This window comes from Eulemur rufifrons, chromosome 13 (assembly GCF_041146395.1).
Source record: "Eulemur rufifrons isolate Redbay chromosome 13, OSU_ERuf_1, whole genome shotgun sequence".
In the NCBI taxonomy this organism is placed as follows: Eukaryota; Metazoa; Chordata; class Mammalia; order Primates; family Lemuridae; genus Eulemur; species Eulemur rufifrons.
In genome coordinates this window covers 10,401,434-10,424,462 of record NC_090995.1, presented here as the reverse complement: position 1 = coordinate 10,424,462, position 23,029 = coordinate 10,401,434, and the positions used below count along the sequence as shown (strand labels likewise).

At 43.5% G+C, this 23,029-nt stretch overlaps 1 protein-coding gene across 3 annotated transcripts in view; it reads right to left on the bottom strand.

Annotated features, from left to right (window-relative positions):
• Positions 1-23,029, bottom strand: part of ABCG2 (ATP binding cassette subfamily G member 2 (JR blood group)) — a 46,579-nt gene that overhangs the window by 2,566 nt on the left and 20,984 nt on the right. For 2 of the 3 annotated variants that reach the window (XM_069485359.1, XM_069485361.1), the window contains exons 6-15: positions 22,757-22,914; positions 18,098-18,249; positions 16,594-16,698; positions 15,101-15,351; positions 11,281-11,363; positions 7,775-7,864; positions 6,418-6,542; positions 4,328-4,482; positions 3,007-3,096; positions 1,757-1,839 (exon numbers count right to left, since the gene is read on the bottom strand). In XM_069485359.1, the coding sequence (XP_069341460.1) occupies positions 1,757-1,839; positions 3,007-3,096; positions 4,328-4,482; positions 6,418-6,542; positions 7,775-7,864; positions 11,281-11,363; positions 15,101-15,351; positions 16,594-16,698; positions 18,098-18,249; positions 22,757-22,914 (1,292 nt within the window). Of the gene's footprint in view, positions 1-1,756; positions 1,840-1,962; positions 2,188-3,006; positions 3,097-4,327; positions 4,483-6,417; positions 6,543-7,774; positions 7,865-11,280; positions 11,364-15,100; positions 15,352-16,593; positions 16,699-18,097; positions 18,250-22,756; positions 22,915-23,029 lie in introns of those variants that run through there. The other variant, XM_069485360.1, reaches the window with a different exon arrangement.

The following is a 23,029-nucleotide window of genomic DNA, read 5'->3' as shown; positions in this document are numbered from 1 at the left end:
TTTTTTAGTTATTCCTGATGGAGAAAACCTCAGGTTGAACAGATGACACCCATGATCCTCACTAAGATGATCAAAGCTCTCTGTAGGGGCCGGGCACGGTGGCTCACGCCTGTAATCCCAGCACTCTGGGAGGCCGAGGCGGGTGGATCGCTTGAGGTCAGGAGTTCGAGACTAGTCTGAGCAAGAGCGAGACCTCGCCTCTACTAAAAATAGAAAGAAATTATCTGGACAACTAAAATATATATATATAGAAAAAATTAGCCAGGCATGGTGGCGCATGCCTGTAGTCCCAGCTACTTGGAAGGCTGAGGCAGGAGGATCGCTTAAGCCCAGGAGTTTGAGGTTGCTGTGAGCTAGGCTGACGCCATGGCACTCACTCTAGCCTGGGCAAAAGAGCGAGACTCTGTCTCAAAAAAAAAAAAAAATTGAAATAGCAATTTGTCCTATTATTAAGAATTATTTCTATTCTATTGGAATAGTTTAAGAAAGATTTAGAATACGAACAACATTCTCTTTTTCCTCATTAATTTGTGTATCAAAATGGAACCATTGGCCGGGCGCGGTGGCTCACGCCTGTAATCCTAGCACTCTGGGAGGCCGAGGTGGGCGGATCGTTTGAGCTCAGGAGTTCGAGACCAGCCTGAGCAAGAGCGAGACCCCATCTCTACTAAAAATAGAAAGAAATTATATGGACAGCTAAAAATATATATAGAAAAAAATTAGCCGGGCATGGTGGTGCATGCCTGTAGTCCCAGCTACTCGGGAGGCTGAGACAGGAGGATCCCTTGAGCTCAGGAGTCTGAGGTTGCTGTGAGCTAGGCTGACGCCACGGCACTCACTCTAGCCTGGGCAACAGAGTGAGACTCTGTCTCAAAAAAAAAAAAAAAAAAAGGAACCATTAACTACAATCATAGAAAAGGAAAGTGTCATTAAATTTTTAGAACAATATCTTCTAATTTTGTTAAAACCTGAATGCCTATGTTAATATTATGCAAAAATGGAATTTCCTTCTCAACTTTTGGAATCCTTCCTATCCTCTCTCTCTAACAATGTATCCTCTTAAAAAAAAAAAAAAGAAACACATATTTCAATAAAAAACCCGCAGAACTGTGCAGCCTGTGCTTTCATGACATCTCCCAAATGCACGAGGCAGACAAAGCATCAGGATCTTGGCAGCGAACATTCACTCTCTGTGCTACTGACACCTTTTAGCTCTTACTCCTGGGTTGGGCTTATAGTCGCCATGAGTTCATGGATGCCTATGTTTCATATAATCCATAACCTTCAAGACTGCAAGCTCTTGCTAAAATATCAAAGCACCTCATTTCAAACTCAAATGTTTTGAAAAATAATAACTCAGACCCACAATCAAAACATCAAAAGCACCCTTATACGACCCAAAAGAGAGGCTCTTGATCCAAAGAGGATGAAAAATACATCAAGTAGGCCTGGACCCAACCTGAAGCTTAGAAGTAAACCCAGCTTAGACTTGTAGATGTGAGTGACAAATAAATGCTTGCTGTTTAACATCAAAAATATATATATATATACGATTTTGACTATAACAGAATGCCAAAGAGTTGTACAGCATGTTTACATGCATTAGTGCACAGCAACTCACATTATGGATGAAAAAACGTAGGCTCAGAAATATTCAGTGACCCCGGAAGAACTCTTGTCAGCTTCAAGCCCTGTGGCCTTTCTACATCACACCACAGTAGTAGCAAACCCAACACGACAATGAACCCAGACTTACGTCGCGTAGCTACAGGTATCGTTTGCTGTTGTATTGAGTCCTGGGCAGAAGTTTAGTCCCAAAAATTCATTATGCTGCAAAGCCTACGACACACAAGTGGGAGCGGGGCAAGGTAAACAGTTTTTAATTTCAGAAAGTTTCTTGAGAATGATCACAATCATGTCCTCCAAGTTTAATGTTGATTATTATTATTTCTAAAAACATACCGAGTTTCACATTCACAGTCTTTGTGACACCAAAGCTACTAAAGTTATTTTCCTTGGCATTCGGGGGATGTAAGGCTGGGATTGTGGCTTCCAATACAAAAGAAGTAAAGTATTTGGCCAGAAGGGGAGACCTCTGGCTATATTACGCCATAGCTCATAAGCACTGTTAATTCGTGGTAACAATCTTATGTTTTTGTTTGTTTCCATCAACACCGGTTGTAATTCCTGGGAGTGGAGAAACTTGGTTATAATGTATTAAGACACAGACAGTTTTCTCTGGAGTTGATGAGCTTACAAAAGCCAATATGGCTATGAGTATTGCACAGTCTTTGTTTTTCTTCTATACTAATTTCTTTTTCAATATAAATTAGGTATTCTAGTCTCATCTCCCATCCTTTCATTTGTTTTCTTACTGAGCTGAAACGCAACAGTACGCTTCTCATCAATTAGCCAATCTTTCTTCTCTATGCAGTATCTTCCCACACCTCCCTCAAAGGACAACTGACCGGGGAAAAGCCCACATGACTTCCTGGCCTTGTGCTAACCAAAGCTAATAGGACATTCTCATTCTTTGCTCCTAAAAAACAAATTCCTGGGCCAAGCGCGGTGGCTCACGCCTGTAATCCTAGCACTCTGGGAGGCCGAGGCGGGCGGAATGTTTGAGCTCAGGAGTTCGAGACCAGCCTGAGCAAGAGCGAGACCCCATCTCTACTAAAAAAATAGAAAGAAATTAGCTGGACAACTAAAAATATACAGAAAAATATTAGCCAGGCATGGTGGCACATGCCTGTAGTCCCAGCTACTCGGGAGGCTGAGGCAGGAGGATCGCTTGAGCCCAGGAGTTTGAGGTTGCTGTGAGCTATGATGCCACCACCGCACTCTAGCCTGGGCAACAGAGCAAGACTCTGTCTAAAAAAAAGAAAAGAAATTCCTGGATAGGAGACTTTCACAGCTCTTGGCTGGGGAAATGAGATGAGTGGGCTTTTTATTTTGGTTGTTTCTAGATTGGGAACCCCGTCACCATCACAGACCGAGGAAACTTACCGTAAAGCCGTAGCGAGGAATGCTGAAGTACTGTAGCCACGACAGCCAAGCAGCAATGCTTGTGAGATTTACCAGCAGACCTGAAAAAATCTACAAAAAGCGAATACCTAGAATCAGAATCCGTCCAGTAATTTCACACAGAATTCCTCTTCACCCTTCTAAACGTTTCTGCTAAGACCAACTCTTTCTTGAAATACATTCCACTTACTATACACACTTAATGTTTCTCCTTGCATGTGTAGAACTCTATATAACTAAGGCTGTTTATGGTTTCAAAGGAAGGACAATATATCTACAATATATATTCCATTTAACTGGAAGAGCCCGAATTGTCAAGGCTATGGACTCAGCTTTCTTTGTAACTGCACACAGTGGAAGGCTAAGAAATACTAACTGTTTTAATGACACAATAACCACTATGTGTTCCCACAGTACACCTGGCATTCTAAGAACCTAAACCAGAACAATCCTGAGCACCATACGCCCCTCCCTACTGCCACACTACAATAAGATTTGTGATTTACCAGGGTTTGCATTCTATATCCATGACTTTAGAGTTCAGAATGCAGGTTTAAAATAACCCAAAACCTGGAACTAATACACAGCATAATGTAGTGAGGTACAGCATACAACAGGGTCAATTCCTTCACTTAAGGCTACCAAAGGACTATTGCGACAGAGATGCCAGGAAGGACTGCTTGGGACTGACAAGAGACAGCTATGAGGCTCACAAAAAATTGTTCTAACTGCCACCACTGGCAAACTGGGATATGCATGACAATAACAAACTTGCTTAGCCGTGCATGCCCAGTGACTCACGCCTGTAATCCCAGCACTCTGGGTGGCTGAGGCGGGAGGATCGCTTGAGCTCAGGAGTTCGAGACCAGCCTCAGCAAGAGTGAGACCCCGTCTCTACTAAAAATAGAAAAATTAGCCAGGTGTGGTGGCACAGGCCTGTGGTCCCAGCTACTGGGGAGGCTGAGGCAGGAAGATTGCTTGAGCCCAGGAGTTTGAGACAAGCCTGGGCAACATAGCAAGACCTCATCTCTAAAAAGAAATTAAAAAAAAAAAACACTTTAGTAACGACATGTTAACTAAAGTTATAGTAACTTCATTAGAACAGTAGCAAAAAAGTCTGTATAAGGGCAAAGAGGAAAGCTGGTATATTCTCTAACATAAACTGTATTTTAGTATATGGCATCCTGAAAGCAAAGAGTCCTGTGTACAGAATCTTCAAAGCAGATTTTACATGACAGGGGAATGTAAACGAAGAAACAAAGGGGGAAAATTTCCTTCTCAGAGTAGCACAGTTCATACTCACCATCATAAACACAAAACAGATGGTCATGAGAAGCGTTGCTATGGAAACCACACTCTGACCTGCTGCTATGGCCAGCGCCATGGAACTGGCCGAATAGGCCACCATCATAAGGGTGAACATCATGACAAAGAAGGCACCTGCGTCTGGCTTCAATCCTTAGAAAGAAAAAAAAGCGGTTAATCCAACCGCCTAGGTTACCATGTGTTTGGGGTTACTTACTGTGCAAATAACACTATAATATTTTGAGAAACTAGTATTAGTATGAAAAAAAAAACAGTCATCCACTATCCCACTATCCTGAATCATCAAATTCGATGTTTCCCTCCATGTCACTATGTAAAGTTATGCTGTGGTTTTCTTTCTTACACTCAATGCATAAGCACTTTTCCATATAACACCTATACGCCTTCATGTATAATGATGAACAATTCCTGAGTTCCCGACATGGGGAGCTACAGGCAGTACAACTGGCCAAGATTCTAGTGCCTTCTCTTCTCACAGGAAACTCATCCATAGCACGTTCATTTCCCATACGTTTCACTGTGTGCTGTGACTGCATTAGTGAAGAAACTGGGATGGTGGGGGTGACATGCCCTCGCGGGGGTTTTATTATCTGGGGGAGGAGGGGGTGCCACCATCACCCGAGACTCCTTAGACAAATCACCACCTAACTCTGTATGGAGAACAAAGCTAAATTAAGTTTCTTTTTTTTTTTCTTTTTTTTTTTGAGACAGAGTCTCACTCTGTTGCCCAGGCTAGAGTGAGTGCCGTGGCGTCAGCCTAGCTCACAGCAACCTCAAACTCCTGAGCTCAAGCGATCCTCCTGTCTCAGCCTCCCGAGTAGCTGGGACTACAGGCATGCACCACCATGCCCGGCTGATTTTTTCTATATATATTTTTAGCTGTCCATATAATTTCTTTCTATTCTTAGTAGAGATGGGGTCTCGCTCTTGCTCAGGCTGGTCTCGAACTCCTGAGCTCAAACGATCCGCCCACCTCGGCCTCCCAGAGTGCTAGGATTACAGGCGTGAGCCACCACGCCCGGCCTAAATTAAGTTTCATAAAGCTACTTTCTAAACCATCATGAGCTAATACTATGGGTCGCACAATCTGGAAACAGCCACAAGAACACCAGTCAGAAGGACCTAGATCCTATGTCTGATTGTTTACACACCTATTATTTGTAAAATGGAAGGTTTAAGCTCAATCAGTGGTTCTTATTCTGCAGTGCTTTGGCAAAAATAGATTATTTCAGGGGCGGGGGAGTGGGTAGCGCACGAAAACCTGAGCATCACGCACAAATGAATCTCTGTAGCTATCAAACGTGTGTTTTTATTAAATCAATAAGCCCCCAAAGTCACCATCTTTTTCTCTCATTAGAGAGTGGGGAGTAGGGAATACATATATATTTTTTGTCTCTCTATATACCTGTAAATATCGTATACAGAGATAAATGAAAATATAGACAGGCAATAAAATATCCCAGCTCCTCCAGCATAGTCTCAAAGTTTTATAAAGTCTTCTCATGTCTGTGTATGACAAACAGCATCTCTCAGTAAAATACAGTTTTATAAATAGTTTTAAAAGTTCAGTTGGAAAAAAATCTTGACAAAAAAAATGTCCACAGTGAACAGCTATTTCAGAGAATGCAGAGTGGATAGATTCCTTATCTCATGGCTTGGTTTGTAGTTGGTTTGGGTTTGGGTTTGGTTTTTTTTTTAGACAGGGTCTCACTCTGTTGCCCGGGCCAAAGGGCAGTGACATCATCATAGCTCACTTGCAACCTCCAACTCCTGGGCTCAAGCGATCCTTCTGCCTCAGCCTCCCGAGTAGGTGGAAATACAGGCCACTATGGCCAGCTGGCTCATTTTTCTATTTTTTGTAGACATGGGGTCTCACTATGTTGCTCAGGCTGGTCTCAAACTTCCGGACTCACGTGACCCTCCCACCTCAGCCTCTCAAAGTGCTAGGATTACAGGTGCGTGTCCAGCCTTTGGTCTGTAGTTTTGAGAACCAAAAACATGCAGGGAGACATTTGTTTCACTTCAGAGGCAAGACTAAAGACACATCCTTTTTGCCTTGTTACTTACCTAACATGAAGTACGTTATACAGGTAAATATAATACTCGGTAACATCCTCATGGGTAGTAAATCAGATAACAGTTTTCCGAAGAAGTAAGATGACACTCTGTAGTATCCACTGATATACTCATGTCTATAGATCAAAAACACATATCATACATCCCAGGTTAGTTTAAGAAGGCACAGACTAGAAGATTAGACTGCTTCCCATAGACTTCGGCTGCCACCAGGGGTCCGATACGACAGCTTCCCACATCCTCGAGGCTAACCCCACCACACTCTTCGCCATCTCAGGCAACAGCCTCTCTGGGACACCAGCCCCACGAAGCTCTGTGCTGTGACCCCTCTTCTCACTACAGAACTCCCTTTGTTGTCGCTCGTTCTGGCCCCCAAACACCCACTCCAGGCCAACAGATTCTGCACATCCTGCCTCTCTGCAGAGGATGTTTCTTTCTCTTCTTCTGACACCGGCTGTCTTGGAAGAACAGCACTTCAGTGACTCATCTCGGTAGTAACGGGGGCTTTCCTCTCTCCCTACGTCTGATTATGAAGAAAGTGGCGCTGATATTCTCCAAGCCCCAGACCGCAGCTTCGGATCACTAAACTCGTTTTACTTCTTCTACTTTCAAGTTAAAAAGGCAAAAAAGCTTTTCTCCTTCCATGACCACGCCTGCCAACCACACATCTCTGTCAAGTGTCAAATCCAAATCTTTCCTCTTCCTGACATCGTTTCCCCACCGTTCCAAACTTTTCCACCTCCTTCATTCTTTCCCTCTGTAATGATTTCTTTCCTGGGCTTATAGATGTGGACAAATCTCATCCATCTTTGAAGAACATAGCAATCGAAAGCAGCCTGCTCCTTACGGTGAGGCTGGCTTCTGGTTCTTTCCATTCCCCAGTCTGACAAGGGCTGAGCTTGGTCACCTTCCTTGTCAACGTCACCTCCCTACCTCTGAGGCGCTGCTTAGCCCACACTTCACCTGAGCCCCTCAGCCTGCTCTTATGAAGGTCACCAGCATTTACTAAATACGAACGATATTTCTCAGGCCCGTTATTGCCTGCTGTCAGCACAGCATTTGGATTTTCTGACCGCGCCCTAACCTAGAAGCTCTGTTCCCCTCGGTGTCAGGCCTCACGCCCTCGTGATTTGCCTCCCCACTTCTGGCTGCTGCTTCTCAGTCCGCATTTGTGACCCCTGTGCATTTTCAAAACATCATGTCGTACGCGGTAAATACACACAATTTATGTCAATTGAAAAAATGAAGTAAAACAAACACTGGCAGTGCCCGTGATCCCATCCTTGGCCCGGTTCCGGACGTGACCAGTTTGGCCAACAGCCCCTGCTGCCGACAGAGATCCACTCACATAAAGAGCTTCTTCTCCACCACGAAGAGCTCCACGGCCGACACGCTGCTGAAACACTGGTTGGTCGTCAGGAAGAAGAGAACCCCGGCTCTGCCGTGCAAGAAAGGGAACAAAAAGTATCACAGTCAACTCGACATTCTTAGCTTGATTTTTCAACTCACAAAACTCCTATACATGATATCGTGTAAGGTTAAACAGGAAGAAACAAGTGAAACTCTTCTGGTTAAAACAGAGGGAGACACGAGCCCCGTGAGGTCTCTCCCCATCTCTTACGTCTCCACAGCGGGGCCCCTGGGACTCTGGATTGTGACACATCTTCATTCACAGTCCTAGGCTGCAGTGTGAGGAATTGTGCCCCTCGCCATCCCTTCAAATTCCTGTGCTGAGGCCCAACCCCCAATGTGAGGGTATTTGAAGATGGGGCCTTTGGGAGGTAATTAGGTTCAGATGAGGTCACGGGGCTGTGGGGTGAGGCTCATGATGGGAACCGCCCTAGTAAGAGGAGGAAGAACACCAGAGCTTTCTCTCTGCCAGGTGAGGACACAGCAAGAAGGCGGCCCTCTGTACGCCAGAAAGCAAGCCCTCCCAGAACCCAACCACGCTGGCTCCCTGGTCTCAAGCAGTGCCAAGGGATGAAGTACTGATATTCACCCCTGAACACAACTGTGAGCACCTGATTACAGAGATGACACAGCAACATTTTTTTTCCTAATCAAAAGAATCAATCACTGGCCGGGCGTGGTGTCTCACGCCTGTAATCCTAGCACTCTGGGAGGCCGAGGTGGGCGGATCGTTTGAGCTCAGGAGTTCGAGACCAGCCTGAGCAAGAGCGAGACCCCATCTCTACTAAAAATAGAAAGAAATTATATGGACAGCTAAAAAAAATATATATAGAAAAAATTAGCCGGGCATGGTGGTGCATGCCTGTAGTCCCAGCTACTCGGGAGGCTGAGGCAGTAGGATCGCCTGAGCTCAGGAGTTTGAGGTTGCTGTGAGCTAGGCTGACGCCACGGCACTCACTCTAGCCTGGGCAACAGAGTGAGACTCTGTCTCAAAAAAAAAAAAAAAAAAAAAAAAAAGAATCAATCACTAATCACCCCAGGAAGGATTAGATAAGCCACCACACCCAGGCTACTTTCAGGCAGTCCAAATTCTTACAAAAAATGGTAGCAAACTTAATGGTAGCAAAAATGCAAATTCAAATAAGATGAATGTCCTATTTCTCCAGAAAACATTTGAAGAAATAGCTAAAGCTCTTCTCTGGATTTTTCTACCAAGAAATGTAATGGCTAGATTGTCCGGTCTTTAAAATTCCAGGTGAAGACAGGTTTCTCAATATTTTTTCCAAACGTTTCCTGCTGCACGATATAAAAGGTCCACAGCCTCTAGATCCTGCAAGATAATCTGTGCTGGGTTAAGATACAGCATCTACACAGGACACAAACCATCAATTTACTAGCAAGTTTGGGGACAATCCAGATCTCAGTCCTCGGGGAAGATAAAAAGATAAACAATGACATAACTCTGGAACAGTGCTGTTTAGTAACAATAATCTCATTGTAGAGCAACACTATCTGATCCTATACAGAAAAAACACTTATTTTACTTGACAGAGGAATCAACTTTTATGCTTACCCTTTCAAAAATAATCATCCTCTCTGGACATCAAAATTGATTTAACATAAGCTTTTTCAACTTTGTTCTCAACAGTAAAATGGGGATCCATCCTCCCCCTCTGGCCAGTGGGAGTTAATCTAAGAACGTGGGTGTCAAAGAGCACAGTGCCGGGCACCGAGTGGTTTTCAATACATAAAATACAAGAACACTGAGGTCTGTGACTTAGCTGGGCACCTGTGTTCAGAACATCACACAGACATTAAAGAATCTCATCATAAAATGAGATTTTTAAAGACCAATTATAACTAAAACTAGCTAAGGATCACAGCGCTAACATAAGTGCTGGCCATATAATAGGGAAAAACTGGGTCCCACCCACACACCCCACCCCCAAGTCAAACGAATCAAAAACATCAAGGAAATCAGCTCACAGGCTACAAAAGAAGAAATAGATAAATCAGACTACATCAAAATCACAAATGTTTATGCATCAAAAGACACAGTGAAAAGACATCCACAGAATGGGGGGAAATATTTGTAAATCATGTATCTGATAAGGGATTAATACCTCCCCCCTAAAATGTAAAGAATTCCTACAACTCAACTAAAAAGCAAACAATCCAATTTTAAAGTCAGCAAAGGACTTGAATAATCATTTTTCAAGGGTCCAATGGATCTGTATAATTTTTAAGAAGGAGGAAAAAGGAAAGACGTGTTGGTGAGCATATGGAGAAACCGGAATCCTTGTGCACTGTTGGTAAGAATGCAAAATGGCATAGCCACTGTGGAAGACAGTACAAAGATTTCTCAAAAATTTAACAGAATTAATGTATGACCCAGCAATTCTACTTCTGGGTATATAACAAAATAATCAAAAGCAGAGACTCAAACAGGTATTTGAGCATTATTTACAACAGCCAAAAGGTGGAGGCAATCCAAGTTTCTATCAACAGATGTAGGGAAAATAAAATGCAAAATGTGGTATTTACATGCAATGGAATAGTACTCAACCTTACAAAGGAAAGAAAATCTAACACATGCTACAAGGTGGAAGAACCATGAAGACATTATGAGGCTGGGCACGGTGACTCACGCCTGTAATCCTAGCACTCTGGGAGGCTGAGGCACGTGGATTGTTTGAGCTCAGGAGTTCAAGACCAGCCTGAGCAAGAGCGAGACCCCGTCTCTATTAAAAATAGAAAGAAATTAGCCAAACAACTAAAAATATATACAGAAAAAATTAGCCAGGCATGGTGGCACATGCCTGTAGTCCCAGCTACTCAGGAGGCTGAGGCAGGAGGATCGCTTGAGCCCAGGAGTTTGAGGTTGCTGTGAGCGAGGCTGACACCATGGCACTCTAGCCTGGGCAACAGAGTGAGACTCTGTCTCAAAAAAAAAAAAAAAAAGACATTATGCTAAGGGACATACACTGCATGATTCCACTTATATGAGGTTCCTAGAGTCGTCAAATCCAGAGGCAGAAAGTAGAATGCGGGTTGGAGAAGGTGGGTTGAGGGAGGTGGGTATGGGAGGTTATTATTTAATGGGTACAGATATTCCATTTGATAAGATGAAAAAAGTTCTGCAGTTGGATGGTGGTGATAGTTGCACAACAATGAAAATGAACTTAATGCCACTGAACTGTATACTTAAAAATGGCTAAAAGGGTAAATTTTATTTCCTGTATATTGTACCACTTCATACATACATATATTTTTGTAAAACAATTAACTCTTCCATCCCACTTTCAAGTCACTGAATCATCCGACCCCTCCATAAAATAGTGACACTTACCCTGTGCTTGTCTTAAATTCAAATTCTTAATGGATTTTTATAAACTTGAAGAAAGTAACAGCATTTTCTCAAAATCAAGATCCAAATTTACTCACCTATTCTGGATTCCAGCAGAATCATTTGTTAGCCCAAAGTAGATGGCACCTATAACCAGTCCCAGTACGATTGTGACAATTATCTTTTCAAACAGAAAAAAGAAAATAAACAAGGAGTTTCAATTAGAGGTAAAAAAAAAATTATACACACCATTTATTATTTTTATATATATGGCTACGTAATCAGATCTCTCCATTGAGATGAACACGCAATGGCTTGGTCAAAGCCCCCCAGGGAGAATACAACAGTGTACATTATTTAGAATGCTTTCTAAAGTTAAAAATTAAGTCATCTGTGCTTTTTGGGGGAAAGCTAAGGTTCCTCCAGTTCTCCACCAGGCACTGCCAGTTCAGGGCCTGCTTCAGGCTCCTGGGCCCGAACGCTAGGTGTGGCGGAGCAACGCGAGCTCCCAGCAACATCGTTCTGGGAACAAAAGAAAAGTCCAAATGGTGAAGAGTTTTGACCTGAACTGAACTCTTAACCTTCCTGCCAATGAAGGTGTGAACGTGCACCGTTTTATATTCGAAGAGGTTCAAGTGAAAACAGGATATCTTTACTCTTAACATTAAAAATAAATAAAATTTTAAAAGCACACATACAAAAAAAAAAAAAAAAATCTGACAATGGAATTTTGCTCCCTAAGGAAGTAGGAGTGAGCTGGCACCCGCCCATCTGACCTCTGGGGAAGGCCACGCCTGCGCTGGAAAATGCATTGTCACCATTACCAAAGCATTCCATAGCTTTCCCTGCGCACTGTCCGCGTGCTGACATCACACATCCTCTGTCACAGCCACAGCCCACCCTGCAGACCTAAGCTACGACGCTTCGCCTTTCTTGTCCACCTTCACCTATTCAATCTGTTTGTATGGCCGCTAAGGAGACTGGACAAACATCACTGGTTTGTAGAACATAAAGTCTCTTAAAGACACTTCAATAAGCAAAGGGTTAAGGGTTACATCATGATATGATTTATTTTAGGAAATTCTACTTATGATTATTCATGAGTGAAATATAAAATTATAAGAAATGGTAATCTAAAGAAAACAAAATATCCTACCATATATCTTGAAACCTTCAAAGTTAACAACAAAAAAAATCTCACTGGGCATGGTGGCTCAGGCCTGTAATGCTAGCACTTTGGGAAGCTGGGGTGGGAGGAACACTTGAGCCCGGGTGTTGAAGACTAGCCCAGGCAACATAGTGAGACCTTGTCTCTACAAAAAATAGAAAAATTAGCGAGGCGTGATAGTGCATGCCTGTAATCCCAGTTACTAGGGAGGCTGAGGCAGGAGGATGGCTTGAGCCCAGGAGTCTGAGGTTGCAATGGGCTGTGATTGGGCCACTGCAGCCTGGGTGACAGAGTGAGACCCTGTCTCTTAAAAAGAAAAAAATTAGTACTATAACAGTCCACTGGTATGGAGACCTGAAGTAACTAATCAAGGATATGTTTAGCATGAAGCAAAACCAAAGTGGAAAAACAGGTTCACGATCTGTGTTTGTGAAGACCCTAGTCTGGAAAGAATATTATTTAAGTGCTTCACTTACAAGATGTCCTTAACTTAAAAATTCAGTTAGAAATTTGGGGAAAACTCCCATTACCCTTGCCTATTTTCATTTCCCTCAGAATATACTCAACTTCAACATATCAAGCTTCCAAAGTAAATGCTGATGACACCATGGACATTAATGCATGCACGTGTATACAAGTGTCTGTATTTTCACACAGTATTGTTCAAACTTTTCAACCTGGACACTCCACATGCTTTGTTTCTTTTGCATTCAAACTTGATATCTTATATTAACACTCCGAGTATTTTGAGTAGGATGTTTCCTAAAGGTTTCAAAGTTCTAAAAGTTATTTTCAAAGTCAGCTTTCAAACATATTGACAAAACAATTAATCCCCTAAGCTTGACATGCTTTTATAAGGTGTGTCTATGTTATTCTTTCTTCTGTTAAGGAAAAGAAAACAAACAGGCAAACTAAACATTGCCCAATGGAACAGACCGACCTTATCTGCTTCCAAATTGATTTGATTAGGAAATGCTTGGTACATTAAATGAACATTAAATCATCTTATACACATAATCCACTCATTCCAAAATCATCTAAATACAACCTTTGGTTAAATGCATTATCAGAGGCTAAGTGGAATCCAATATAAGAATTAATTACGTCCAACCAAAGGACAGCTATAGGACAATAAATACAAGAGATTTATCAGCAGAAAGCTGGACTTTTTAACAACCCCATGTTCAAAAACTGAGAGACATATTCCCTTTTGATGCAAAAAAAGAAAAAAAATTAGAAGTGAAACAACATACAAGATTAAAAACCCTAAGCCAGGAGTCAATAAGCTAGGGCCCTCAGGCAATAACAGGGCCAGCCACCTATTTTTGTTCAGCCTGTGAGCTAAAAATGGTTTTTACATTTTTTAATGGTTGGAAAAAAAGCCAAGAAGATTAATGTTTCTTACAATATACAACTTATACGAAATTCAAATTTCAGGGCGATGAATAATGTTTTATTGGAGCATTGCCAATTTCATTTGTTTACGTATTAGCTATGGCTGCTCTCACACTAAAATGGCAGAGTTGACTACCCAAGACAAAGACCACATAGCCTGCAAAGCTTAAAATATTTATTACCTGGTCTTTTGCTAAAAGAAGGTTTGCCTACTCCTGCCCTAAGCTAACATTCCAGTATTTACAAATCTGAACGAAACTTGCCCTGCAAGCAGATGTTCGGAGAGATACAAGGTTCTATCCTTGTTCCATGAGCCTGTCGCTGCTGTGAACATCGCTGGAACTCCTTTTGTGGAACTAAGTTCACTGATGACACAGGTAGGCTGAACATACAACCTGGAGGCACTGGGACGAGTATTCGCATCGGACTAAAGCCTCGCACCTAAACGTGCAGAATCCTGGTACATGGGAAATAGCTCTGTATTCTAATCACGCCCTGCCCAGAACTACGCTATCCGAGACTTGGACAAGATGCTTCTAAACCACTTTTAGAGACAAGAGAAATGCAGGTTGTTTTCCAAGGAAGGAAAATGTAATGCTTAAATCACACTAAATAAGCAACTCATTACACATCATCTCACTGTTGAACAACAGGTAACCCACGTTGGTCTAACTCACCACTCTAGTTTCCAAATGACATTAAATCCACTCTCAAGGAATAAGACTTGACCCTGAATTGATAATGTACAAAAGTACCCATGTTCTTACAGAAAAGCCAAATTATGAGTATCAAAAACATCTGGGGCAATTAGCAATATGGCTCAAGCGGTGATATAGGTTCTCGGATACATTTAGAAGCCACTATTAGTTAAATATAAAAATTACAGTGCACAGGGCCGGGCGCAGTGGCTCACGCCTGTAATCCTAGCACTCTGGGAGGCCAAGGCGGGAGGATCACTTGAGGCCAAGAGTTCGAGACCAGCCTTAGCAAAAGTGAGACACCGTCTCTACTAAAAATAGAAAAATTAGCTGGGTGTGGGTGGTGTGCACCTGTAGTCCCAGCTACTTGGGAGGCTGAGGTAGGAGTCTGGCTTGAGCCCAGGAGTTTGAGGTTGCTGTGAGCTATGATGATGCCACTGCACTCCAGGCCATGTGACAGAGCTAGACCCTGTCTCCAAAGAAAAGCTACTTCATTGTGTTTTACTTGTTCTATTGACTGTTTCCAGATCCCAAATGGAGTAGGGAGATAACAAGTAACTAGAAGGGTAGGTAGAAGGTAAACATAATCCTGAAATAGATTATATCAGAACCAAACAGTTTCCCATGTGAGTATTTCAAAAGAAGCTGTCTTGGTACCTGAGCTATAGAGGCCTGGGGATTACCCAGTAAGTTTTTGAATGAACGCCTGGAAATCCATCTGAGTTGATGAAAGAAGGAGGTGGCATACGTGATGTCCTTGAAGACTGTGTCCTTCTTCCTTTTCAGAGTCCCTGAGAGTTGATCTAATTCAGCCTTCGTTTCTTTACAGAAGGAGGAGTTGACATAAAACTCAGCTAATTTTTCTATGACTGGTGTATCTCTCTTGGACGGCTCTACAGTCTCTGTGGCTTTAGAATAAAAGTGGATAAAGAAGGAAAACACTGTGAGCAAGATTACAACTTCTTTGGCCTATCCTGCTATGAACCCTTTCTTGGACTCTTCCCTAACACCTTAATTCTAAAGCTTGAGTATAAAAAATTACTGGCTTTGCATTGCTTTACACAAAAGAGAAATAGAGCAAATCAGCCTCACTACTGCCATAGTCTTATGGATACAGCAAACCCACAGGTGTTTTCCTAACCATTTAGACACTGATTCTTCTAAAATAGGGTTCTTATCCTAGGGAGTTATAATTTTTAATATAAAAATCTGGTCCTTGTTTCCTACTCTGTGCACATGCATAAAGTGCCAGATCTTTTATTTTAAAAACACTATGTAAACAATGAGCATATTTATTCTTTTAATGAAAAGTCCTCTTAGAATTAACAATATCAGGGGCCGGGCGCGGTGGCTCACGCCTGTAATCCTAGCACTCTGGGAGGCCGAGGTGGGCGGATCGTTTGAGCTCAGGAGTTCGAGACCAGCCTGAGCAAGAGCGAGACCCCATCTCTACTAAAAATAGAAAGAAATTATATGGACAGCTAAAAATATATATAGAAAAAATTAGCCGGACATGGTGGCGCATGCCTGTAGTCCCAGCTACTCGGGAGGCTGAGACAGGAGGATCCCTTGAGCTCAGGAGGTTGAGGTTGCTGTGAGCTAGGCTGACGCCACGGCACTCTAGCCTGGGCAACAGAGTGAGACTCTGTCTCAAAAAAAAAAAAAAAAAAAAGAATTAACAATATCAGGGCAGGTGTGGTGGCTCCCACTTGTAATCCCAGCACTTCGGGAGTCAGAGGTAGGAGGATCGCTTGAGGCCAGGAGTTTGAGACCAGCCTGGACAACACAGCCAGACCCTGTCTCTACAAACAGAACTTAAAAATTAGGCGGGGCGTGGTGGTGCACACCCATAGTCCCAGCTACTCGGGAGGCTGAGGCAGGAGGATCACTTGAGCCCAGGAGTTTAGGGTTGCAGTGAGCTATGATAATAACCACCGCACTCTAGCCCAGACATCAGAGCGAGACTCTGTTTATAAATGCTCATTTATAAATTAAATCAAAAACACCCGCAGCACTCACGGACAACAAAATCTTTGTGTTGACTGGTATCAGAGGACTGCATTACCTAAGCCATGTTTGAGCCACCTCAGGGCTAAACTTCAGCCAATTTAATTAGGCAAAAAATCTGTGACTCTACCAGATTCCCATACCTTCATCGTTGTTTTCCTCTCTGTTTAATGTCACCGCAGTCGAATCTCCATTAATGACATCCAGGAAGAAGTCTGCGGGGTTGTTGTAGGGCTCACACTGGTAACCTAAAGGAAAGAAGACAGCCCGTGGGCACACACTGGATGGTCTTGGAAGATGAGGGAGCTGAGGCTAGAGCAGGCAGGATCTAACAATGTCTCCCTCATTTCCTTTCTCCCGTCTCCCCACAGTGATTTACCCTTTCCTCGTGTGTATTCAGTCACACGACATTTCAACAATTCTCGGTTTTCCAGACCGGAAAAAAAAAAAAACCTAAACCTTGGACTCTCAGGAAATCTTACATTATAAGTGCTTGGTCCTTACCTATCATAATTCCTGAGACCTGAAATAGCTATCAATATGCTCTGGTACTTAGTAGTACTTCTTCAAAATCTAAACACAGGTGCAAGAAAAAAAAGTACTAAAAGTCCAGGTGCGTTCTGCTCTCTGAGTGCGCCCAGAGAATGCCAGATGGGCAGTGCCAACATCAGCAATGACTGCTTCTCTGCATACTAAATTCAGAGGTCCAAATTAACTGTCACGCTGCCGTAATCCCAAAAAGAGAACAAGTCCCCAGAGCAGCATTCTCGAGAGAACACGGCCAGCACCGCGCACCCGAACTCTCACCTCCACTTCTATGGTGCCATAATCTGAACTCAACTCGGCCTGGAGTCTGACTCCTGGGTTCACCTCCCCTATACTCCCCAGACCCATGTATGCTTGATTACTTTAAATGACAGAAATTAAACAAAAATGAATGAAGAAAAATAGCTAATGAATATTTCAAGCTGTATCTGAGGTCCTGGAAAAATCATCTATCATCATATCCAAATATCTCTTAAAAAAAAAAAAAAAAAAAAGGTCCCACATTTCAATCTGAAATACAAAGAACCAGGCGGTCCGGAATCCTTAGAAATGTTGGCCCATCAAAGTCAGATTCGGGACTGGCCACTCTATTGACTGACAGGTCACTCACTCCCACTCAAGGCCTAAATCTGCAATCTAATGTTACTACAAAAGTTAAGTTCCATCTCCACAAGCCTTCATCAAGGCAAACCAACATCACACATAAGGGGGAAAAAATGAGAAAGGCTGATCTATCATATGTTCAAGAAAACAATGATACTAGGCCTTTCCAAAAATGTTCAGCTGACGGAATGACTGGCTATAAGTCCAACATACTAAGTATTGAGCTGACAGGGAAAGGCCACCATAACTGGGAAGCAGAACAGATACAAGCCCAGTGAAAATACCCAGACACACACATGCCTACATACTCAAACAGAGCAGGAAAGAGACCTAACAAGCTTGTGCTGTAAAATGAAGGAAAATTCCAGCACCAAGCAGACCACAGATGGTTTGGAGTGGTGGGACCCACGGCATGTCCCCCCAAAGATGGAACCCCCTCTGCTCTCCATCGAGACTGCGCTGCTGAAGGGCCTTAGTGCCCGGAACAGTCAACCGTACCAGCTGATGCAAAGTACCCCAAGGCCTCCTGAGCGGGCCCATGGAACATTAGTCTTCCTGAGGCCAACAAGGTGAGGCTATCAAACAACTTGAAGATGGAATATCGAGGCTGATGAATGGAGAAGATGATTGTTCGTCCCTGCTTAGACATCCTAAGTTAAAAGTGAGAAAATAACAAGTCATTAAACATCCGAAACGTGTACTTCTTGGTAAAACACTTTATTCCTGCCTTTAGATCATTTGTTCCTAGTTCAACTTGATTTTCTTTTACTAACTTTTCATCTCATATTGTCTACCTGCTGGTTAGGAAACTTGAATTCAATGCTTTTATTTAAGAAGAATAAGAGATTCTCAAAATGGGTTGCACATCAACAGTCTAGAATCAACTAGAATGTTTATTTAAGATGCAGATTCCTGGGCAGTCTTCCCAGACACTGAATTAGAATCTCTGGGCATGAGGCTAAGGAATCCATGTTTTTAACAAGCACCCCAGGTAATCCAGACATACACTCAAGTTTGAGAACTAACTATGGTCTAAATATTAAAAAAACAAACAAACAAACAAAAAAAACAGTCCTATGCCCCATTCTCATTTATCACTTAGGTCTTTTGGCTCCTTAGAAATAGGTTTTCATTCTTCTGTCCTAATGATACAATGAACATTACTGTGTACTTACTATGTCTTTGCTAAGTACTTTAGAAATAACCTCATTTCAATTTTCACAATATTATTATTACCTTAATTTTACAGATACAGCTTAAAAGGCTAAGCAACTGGCCGTAGGGTGACAGTGAGGGGCAGGGCTAGGATCTGATCTCTGGTCTAATTCCAAGGTCAAGACAGTGCAAACTACCTTTTCACACAAGTTATTACTTATGAGCAGAAGAAACAAAGGCCAAAATCACTGTTCAAAACTGTTACTATTAAAATTATTTTATGAGAAGACTGACTTCAATTTAAACATTTTCTAAGCACCTACTGTATGCGAGCAGTGTATACAGGGGTGTTCTGCCTCAAAGAGGAGCAGGCCAGCAGGTCAGTAATTTCAACGCAACGTAGACTAGAAGTAGCCAGGCGCTCCTCTGTGAGCAAAATGGGAGACATACAGCCCTGTCTGCAGAGGATCTAAGTAGAGCGTCACAAGGCCCAACAGGACGAAGCTAAGAAAAAGTACTGACGGTGAAGGAAGAAGGTGAATAAAGTGTGAAATAAAAAGGTCTATGCAGGAAACCGCAGGATGCTCAATGTTACAGAGCAAGAGGGTGCGTGGTACGCGCGCATGCGTGGTGCGTTGGGGGAAGAAGAAACTGAAGAGACTGCAGCAAAACGGGCCCATGACGAATGTCACTCTGAAGCTGAGACTTCCATCCGTGGGCAACAGGAGCTGGTGAAGGACTTGAAGCAGGCTGGGTGGCATCGTGTGCCAGCCCTGCTGTTCAAACGTGGCCTGAGGACCGATGGCATCGGTACCAGTGTCTCCTATTAGAACCTCCCCGGAGAATCATGAGCTCTACTTCAGACCTAGAGAAACGGGGTCTGCATTTAACAAGACCCCAGAGGATTAGAATGCACAGCGGAGCTTGGGAAGAACTGAGGCAGAGCTCTGCTGAGTGAGGAAGGAAGCTTGTGTGCTAACCAGATCAAAACCTAGAGAAAATATTAACAGTATTCCCTATCAATGCATCATCATTCTCTAATGAACATTGTTCAAATAGTTACAGATAATTAATCGGGCATGGATATCTCGTCTAAATGAAGCTGAACTCCAGACCCAGTACTTGGCATCGTCACTGTCACGTGCAACTGACATCTGAAACCTAGGGTGTCTGAAACCTTAGACATGGACACCTTCCCATCTTGCCATTTCTCCTCTCCTAGCAAAGAGACTTGCTTACGAGGACACGGGCGTCAGAGGAAGCGAGGTAGTGACAGGGAGGGGAAGCTTTATGAAGGCAACGTGAAACCGGGGCAGAGGAGAAGGTTCCAGAGGAGGACAGAGGGAGTAGCCAGAGCGAATGGGAGATTGGTTCCATGGAACAATTTACTTAGCTGACGGAGCAAGAAGTAAATATACTGAGATAATGGGAGCCAAGCGTCTCGCTGTCTGAAGAGTCATTTACAAACATGGAAAGAGTGAAGAATAAAAAGAACAGTGAGGTATTAGATTGGAATGAGAAATGTGAACTCATGGGCTTTTTATAGACACGCCAACAGATACAGCAATAGTTTTAGGTGTATGTTTACACGTGTCTTTCTGTTCAAAATATATTTGTACATGTAAAAACACACACATTTACATTCACTATATTTCCAAATAAAATATAGAACTATCTATTTTACACACACACACACACACACACACACATACACACATGTGTGTAATTCCTAGGTCTGTCTACTAAGAGGGTCTAGAAGCAATGACACTCCAATAGCAATTAGCCAACTAAGAAACCAGATTTCGGGTTTCTAAGAATTAACTACACCAGAAAGAACCAGGGCTCCTTGGAGAAGGAGCTGCCACAGGACAGTACAAGATGAGCCTGGAACATCGTATTGACAGTAAAACAAAGAAATGATTGAAGAATGATTAAGGACAGGTCAAAAGGACACAAAAGTCACAATGAAGGGACTTCTGGCCAAATCTGGGTTAATTTTAGCACTAAAATAGTTCAGAAAAACAGATTACGATCCATTGAATAAAACAGGAACATGAGTACATAAATAGGGACAGAGAAAAACCTCTTCCTTACGTAGAATGTCAACTATGACATGTTTAGCAACTGTCACACTAGTAGCTTATGCAGGCAGGAGTTATTAACGTATACTCAAACTGGTGGGTAGAGATTAACGAGAAAAGCAATATGGGCAAAAGAGCTGATTATCTCCCCCCACCAAATACCGATCAATTACAAAGGGAAAACCAGGAATTTCCCAGCAGGGGAACTCAGCAGACACCGACGTGATCAGATGACATTGGTGAGCATCACCCACAGTGGGAGAAGTCAGAATCACGCAGTCCCAGATGTGTGCATCACTTCATGGCCCGAGTCCGGTCATGAAAAACCAGAGGGACCCCAACTGAGGGCCACCCTGAGAAACGTACCAAGACTGGCGAGGACGTGGGAGACAGGCAAAGACAGGGGAACTGCTCCGGATTAGAAAAGACTGAAAGAGGAGTTTCTGGAGAGGATCCTAAGTGAGAAACGGCAGGGCGGGGACAGCCGGTGACCTCTACTGCGGTCTACAGACCGGTGGTGGCGAAGGCATCGCCGCCGACTTCCTGACTGGGAGGTTACGCTCTGGAGGATTTAGGGGCGATGGGGCACGATGGCAGAAAAATACTATATAGTGGGGAGCAGGAGGGGGAGGAAGGAGGCACAAATGCAGTAAAATGGTAACAGTTGGAGAATCTAGGTGAAGGGACGAGGGGTTTTCTTTGCACTGTTCTAGTAGCCTTTCTGTAAGTTTGAGCTTCCTTTAAGAATTAATTTTAAAGATGTCCAAAACTTAGCTTTTGAAATGTCTTCTATAAACCTGTTCCTCCCAGTCTTGATAAAAGGAAATGCCATTTCTCTTCATTCTCTCAATAATCACATCCCACGTCCAGTTCACGAGCTAATCCTGTTGGCTCTGTTTTCAAAACAGATCTAGAACCCACCCACTTCTCACCACCCGCCACTACCCGCCTAGGCCAAGCACGGCTGTATCTCAACAGAGCTACTCCAAACAGCCCCGGGCCTGGATTCCTGGCGCCCTCCCTTGCCCAATTACACCGTCCTTCTCCGCAGCGGTCACTCCTGTGTTCCAAAACTCTCAAAGAGCTTCCCACATCACCTGTCGACAACAAAAGGCATAGTCCTTACAGTGGCCTACAAGGCCTATCTAATCTGCCGCTAACCCACCTCCGTCTCACGTCCTGTCCTGTTGTGGAATGAAGTGTCTCCCCTCGAAATTCCTATGTTGAAGTCCTACCCTCCAGAACCTCAGAATGTGACTGTGTTTGGAGACAGAGTCTTTAGAGAGGTAATTAAGGTTAAATGGCGTTAGGTACGTCCTAATCTGACTAGTGTCCTCATAAAAAGGAGATGAGGACACAGACACACAGAGGAAAAGGGAAGTGAAGACACAGGGAGAAGACAGATGTGCAAGCCAAGGAAGAGAGGGCCCAGAAGGAAGCACCCTGCGGACACCCTGAGCTCAGACTTCTGGCCTCCAGAGCTGTAAGCCACCCAGGCTGTGGCGGTGTGTGTGACTGCCTGGGCTCACTAACACACCAGCCAACCTGCATTCCCCCTCGTGGGTTCTAGTCCCTCTGGCCTCTCCACACACATTGGGTACGCTCTTCCTTGGGGCCACTGGCTCTTCCTTCCGACTAGAACCTTCTCCCAGACACCCAGGTCTCACCCACCGCCCTCCACATCTGTGAGGTCCCTCCAGACCATCCTTCTCCATAAACCAACGCCCCCACCCCCACCACGGCCACCACTGCCTACACTCTTACCTGTCTGGTTTTCCTTGATAACACTTAGCATTTGTTAACTGACTGTTTCCTTCCAATAAGGAAGGAAGACATCGTTTGGATCTGAATCCCCTCCACCAAGAATACCTGGTACATGATCAGACAGTCCGTGAAGAATAATGTCCCCACAGCCATTTACCTTTTCAGGAGTAAAAGGACGGCATTTGCTGTGCTCGAGTCTAAGCCAGTCGTGGGCTCATCCAGGAACAAGATGGAAGGATCGGTAATCAGTTCCATTCCTATGCTAGTCCTTTTTCTTTCCCCTCCGGACACACCACGGATAAACTGAGTTCCAACCTAAAATGCGAACATTATCAGGATTAGTAATAACATCCAGTCACTACCGTTTGGTGAGCTCCCAACACACGCCATCCCTGGGAGAAGAAGTGGGCTTCTCTTTTATCACACAGGT